This window comes from Cylas formicarius, unplaced genomic scaffold (assembly GCF_029955315.1).
Source record: "Cylas formicarius isolate icCylForm1 unplaced genomic scaffold, icCylForm1.1 PGA_scaffold_12__32_contigs__length_19106922, whole genome shotgun sequence".
Taxonomy (NCBI): domain Eukaryota; kingdom Metazoa; phylum Arthropoda; class Insecta; order Coleoptera; family Brentidae; genus Cylas; species Cylas formicarius.
Genome location: NW_026844225.1, coordinates 3,277,678 through 3,283,321, shown reverse-complemented (window position 1 = coordinate 3,283,321; position 5,644 = coordinate 3,277,678). Strand labels below are relative to the sequence as shown.

General features: G+C 44.3%; 1 protein-coding gene across 1 annotated transcript; it reads right to left on the bottom strand.

Moving 5' to 3' along the window:
- Positions 1 to 377: 377 nt before the first annotated feature.
- LOC132695755 (uncharacterized) lies at positions 378 to 4,855 on the bottom strand. The gene is made up of 2 exons (XM_060660211.1): positions 2,962 to 4,855; positions 378 to 2,908 (listed from the first exon to the last, which is right to left on the bottom strand). Exons 1-2 carry the CDS (start codon positions 4,853 to 4,855, stop codon positions 378 to 380), a joined length of 4,425 nt encoding a protein of 1,474 aa, XP_060516194.1.
- Between the last annotated feature and the right edge of the window lie 789 nt (positions 4,856 to 5,644).

Below are 5,644 nucleotides of genomic sequence, written 5' to 3'. Positions count from 1 at the left end.
TATAAGGGCATTATATTGTTATAAATTTACGCACTCAATCCCCATAATTGACAAAATTTTCTGGGCTGAGCTGCTACTTACAAAAATTAGTAGGTAGGTTTCTAACCTACGCTGCCATAAAGAATCTGATTTCTAGCCAGACGCCTTAACCGACTGACCAGTGATAAATCTGTTTGAAAGCAGAACTATTTCTGGTGATGTGCCATGCATTTGAAATATAAAGGCATTATATTGTTATAAATTTACGCTCTCAATAACCATAATTGACAAAATTTTCTGGGCTGAGCTGCTAATTACAAAAATTATATTTCAAGCAAAACAATGGCCGTTTGCAGTAGGTAGGTTTCTAACCTACGCTGCCATAAAGAATCTGATTTCTAGTCAGACGCCTTAACGGACATATCGACGTCTATAAGTAGCGCTATCGGCGGGATCCCCGCTATTACGCTAATTCCCTCCGTGGACACCGTTCTGTACGCGCTGCACACTCTCAGTGATAGCTTTCTTTGTAGCGTTGATAACACAGCTATTAGTCTCTCATTCTCGGTAATCTTGCTCCAGACTGGGGCCCCATACAGTATCTGAGAGTGTACCACGCTCGCTAGAAGTCTCCGTTTGGATGATCTTGGTCCGCCTATGTTTGGCATTAGACACAACAGCGCAGAAGTCGTTTTTTCTGCCTTTTGCACAGTTCGCTTTACGTGCTCAGCGAAACTTAGCTTTCTGTCAAGCCACACTCCCAGGTATTTGACAGCGTCACTCAAGCCAATCTCACTACCCATAACATCGAAAACAACGTGGCCTATCTTCCGTTTTGTGGTTAGCAACACTGCTTTGGTTTTCTCCGGCGCTAGGGCCAACCGTCTCTGCTCGAGCCATCGCGCAACTCTCTGTAGCGCCGTGTTTGCGTTGCACATCAGGAGCTCCTCGTTCTTTGCTACCACAATCATGCCGATGTCGTCGGCAAACCCTATTAGTGTCACTCCGTTTAGCATCTCCAACGCAAAAAGCCTATCATAGAGCACGTTCCACAGTGTGGGTCCAAGGACCGAGCCCTGTGGTACTCCGATTGTTATGCCGATCCCCTTTGCCTGTCCCTGTGCCTCCAGTAGGATCTCCCTATCAGAGAGGTATGACGCTATTAAGTTTATTAGGCCTTCGTCCATTTGGCGCTTTCTTAATTCCTCCAGGATTAATTGCCACGAGGCACTATTAAAGCCATTTCGGACATCAAGAGTTATTATAACCGCCAGTCTACGATTTGCATGCGCGAAATTTGAAGCCTTGTTGGAGATTTCAATAACCCTTGCTATGGCATCAACTGTTTGTCTACCGCTCCTGAAGCCATACTGCCTAGCCGACAGACCACCAGTACGCTCAATTTCCCTGTGCAGGCGTGCAATCACTAGTTGCTCGTAAAGTTTTCCCTCTGCATCTAGCAGGCAGATTGGTCTATAGGACGATGGGTTCTCCAGCGTATGGTCGCCTTTCCTCAGCAGGATCATCCTAGCTGCCTTCCACTCCACTGGAAAGCAGCTTTTCCCTGCTAGCTTATTATAAGTGGCTAATACATATTCAGGCTTTGTAGCCACCAGCTCCTTAAGGATTTCGGCCGGGACCCCTCCAGGGCCTGCCGCCTTCTTGTTCTTAAGTTTCGCAGCAGCGTTGCTTAGTTCATCCACGGTGAATACTACAGGCTTCGCACCATCGTCGCGAGCAAACGATACCGCGTCATGACACGGAAATAGATGTCGTACGATCTTCTCTGTTGCTTCCATGCTTAGGTTAGGTCGCGGCGGAAATCCAAAAAGGCTCTTCATCGCGATTTTGTAACCATCGCCCCAGATGTCACGATCAACGTCGTCAAGGAGCCGCGTCCAGCACTCTTTCTTTGCCTTCTTGATTTTGTCTCTGAGCGCTATCTTGCTTTCTCTATATTCCACCCATGTTCTTAGTGTATCTCGAATAATGCCATGTTTGACAGTTCTTGTGTATTTCCGTCGCTTATTTATACAGTCTCTACGAAGTTCCGCTATTTCGCTGTTCCACCAGTACGCAGGCTGTTTGTTCCTGAAACTCCTTTTCTTTGGCATTGAGATGTCACACAGCGTTGCCAACTCTTCTGAGAAATCTCTTGCCGATGGTCCGTCTTCGCCAAGCGACCCGATTGCATTGTGAAGCTTATTTCTGTCAAGTTTTTTGACTTGCCAGCCTCTACATTCTCTTTGCCGTACCACTGTCGGGTCACTATTTTTTACTTCAAAAGTTATGTAGTTGTGATCACTTAACGTTTCTGTTTCAGCTACTGTCCATTGTCCGATTTTCATCCTGATGCCTTCAGTCACTATGGTGAGATCAAGAATCGAACCGTAGCCTTGGCTTTGAAACGTTGGCGAGTTTCCCTGGTTTACAGTGATTAAGCCGTTGGCGGCCATCCACTCTGTGACCATTTCGCCCCTCGCGTCAGTATGCGTCATACCCCACTCCGTAGATTTGGCATTAAAGTCCCCAGCAATGATAGCCTTTTCGTTGTTGCCTTGCACCATCCTGCCGATTTCATATAGGGCCTCGTCCAGTTGATCAATCTCGTCGTTGCTGGAGAAATAACAACTATAGATGGTATAGTCTACCGTTTCTATAAAGCAATATCCGGAACCGCTACCCTGCCTTTTAATTGCTATGTTATTTCCAATGACTTTTATGGCAGCTTTGCACTCGTTATCCCTAATCCAGTCCTTTCTATTCTGAAAAGCAATTCTGTTGGGTTCGCTTACTATCAACACTTCTGCTTGCATGTCTATCGCGGTTGCCAGCGCCAGATCTTGGGCTGCGCGACTTCTGTTGGTATTTATTTGGAGGAATCTGATGATTGTGTGGGTGCGGTTGCTTTCTTTGGCGCTACCGCCGCCTGCACTTTTGATGGGCATCTAGGGGAGCCGGTTTGATGGCCCTCTGCTTTACATTGGAGGCAGAATGGTTTATTCAAGCATGTATCTGCTTTGTGGCCCTCGTGCCCACATTTCCGACATAGTTTTTCTCTATCTGGTCCTTTACATTGCGACTTGACATGCCCTAATCCCCAGCATCTGAAGCATCCGTCTTCTCTCTGCCTTTCGTAAATTCGGCAACTAGTCCAGCCGATTTTTATCGTCTTAAGATTGATAAGTTTTTCTGCTTTCGCCTCGCTTACAATGAGGGTGACATTTTGCCTGCCTCCGTAAGCTGGTCTGAGAGCTCTTACGTCTACATTACTGGGGTTGGTGCCCGTTGCCTTAGAAACAGCCTCTTTGATCTCGTCAGTTGTAGTAACTTCGTCCAGGTCTTTAACGTGGGGAACTTTTTTGCTTTTTAGCAAATGTGCAGTGGCCCCGGGTACCTTTTCACCAATTTCCCTTTTTAGCAGTTCAGCTCGATCGGATCCATTATTGACGGTAAGTAAGACTTGGCCGTTTCTTGTTTTTCTAAGTTGTCCAATGTCGACGCCAATGGCGCTAGGATCTACAGCAGTTTTAACGGCCTTAAGGAGGTCCGCAAAGCTCGTGTCTTTCATTTCTATCAGCAGCGCATCTTCCTTGGGTTTCCTCGGATTCGTCTCTTTATTGCGTTTTCTATGCTGGCTTGGCTGGTACTGTTCTCGTCGAATTTTTGCAATACGTACTGGCGTATCGCAGAATAAGAACTGCAGCATTCGTGTCATTATGGTTCCGGTGATCTCATCGTTATCGAGAATCGCTATATTAGTTCTATCCTGTTTTATGACTTGGATTTTGATCCTGCGTAGAGCCTCGAACATCTCTGAGTCGCCCACTTCTGACTGAGTGGATTTTTCGCTCAAGATAGGGTAGAATATCCACCTAGTGGACTGCACTAATTTTCCACTAACGTCAGGAAAGCCCACGGAGTGCACCATGATGGCAACTTCACCTTCTCTCTTGTTTTGAGACATAATATCATGTTTGGCCCCAAATTTGTCGATTGTTCTATTGATCTCTTTGTTGCGCGACTCCAATTTAGTATTACACGGCAGAATTAGGTCCCACTCCGTTGCGGTGTCTTGCGCTGGTCCCTCGATACTTTCCAAATCGTAAAATACGTTTTCTTCCCAGTCCTCTTCACTGATGGACTGGTAGCACTCGAAAGTCTCCTCTTTTTTGAGCTGCTGTTGTCTTAAGACTCTTTTTTCCCGTGCCCGTGCACACGCGTCACATTTTATAGTCTCTGATCTTTCTTGTCGTTTTTCGTTCTGTTCCGTTTTCATAGCGTTGACCTGCATTCGCAGTTCATCATTTTCTAGACGAAGTTTCTTTTCTGCTTCAGTATTTGTACTCACATCATGTAGCCATTTTTCGATATCCATCGCACGGAGCTTCTCTGTTAAGAAGGATAGTTTGCCACTGATCTCACAGTATTCCTTTTTTGGTTTATATGCTTCTTTGATTATTCTTTCCATAGTTCTTACCTGTGCGAATATTTTGTCTAAGGTGTGGATAAGGTCCTTTTGTTTGTTGTTCACATTTTTGCTTGTTGAGTTATCAGGGGTTCCCTCCAGTCTCTTTCTTTTAGCTGCATTTTCCGTGATAGGACCTTCTGTTTGGTGGGCCAATAGATCACTAGCGTCTGGGAGCGAGAAGGTTCTCCGTCTCGGTGGTGTTCTTTGAATAGAGTCTCTTCTTTGAAACGGGTTTATCTCTTCGTATCCAGTAGCAAAAATACTCTCCTCAGCCTGGAATACCACTGAGGGTGAGCCGCAGTCGCTGGCTGACGGTCCAGTGGGGCCTGCTTCACCACCCCTGTTCTGGACCGGTACTAGGCATCCGAAACCTTGCACCGTACTCTTCTGCCTTCCGTTGGACATATCCGTTTTTTAACGCATTTTATACCTATCTGCCAGGTAGAAATATAAATAGGTGAAAAGGAGACCCCTAGCCCTCGCAAGCTAATAGCGTCGGGGTCGGAAAAATACCAAGAGTTGGCCTAGGGGGGCCGATAGGAAAGATGAAAGGGAGAGAGAGCCCCAAACAAGACAAGTTGAAACAGAATGAGACTCAGCTAGGGTACCTCGGGTTCGCCAGGCCCGTACCCACCAGTTGTGAGCCCCCGAGGGGTATATATATATATATATATATATATATATATATATATATATATATATATATATATATATATATATATTCTCACGGAATATAGTGTCATCATATATATATATATATATATATATATATATATATATATATATATATATATATATATATATATATATATATATATATATGTATATATATATATATATATATATATATATATATATATATATATATATATATATATATATATATATATATATATATATATATATATATATATATATATATATATATATATATTCTCACGTATTGATTCACGGATGGAAAAATGTGATGACACTATATTCCGGGATATCATCCGTTCGCTCGTTGAACTCCGACTGGAATCCTGCATCCGACTGGTGTTCGAAGTGTTTTCGGAGCGCGAGCATCGAAGATGCCAAGTGAGATTTTGGCGAAACGTCTGCAGGATTCCAGTCGGATGCAAGATTTGCAGGATTCCAGTCGGATGCAGGATTCCAGTCGGAGTTCAACGAGCGAACGGATGATATATATATATA

Excerpts from the sequence above, each read along its gene's own strand:
- LOC132695755 (XM_060660211.1), bottom strand. The coding sequence starts at position 4,855 with ATGTCCAACGGAAGGCAGAAGAGTACGGTGCAAGGTTTCGGATGCCTA. Across the intron at positions 2,909-2,961 it reads TAAACCATTCTGCCTCCAAT|GCGGCGGTAGCGCCAAAGAA; the intron begins GTAAAGCAGAGG and ends TCAAAAGTGCAG.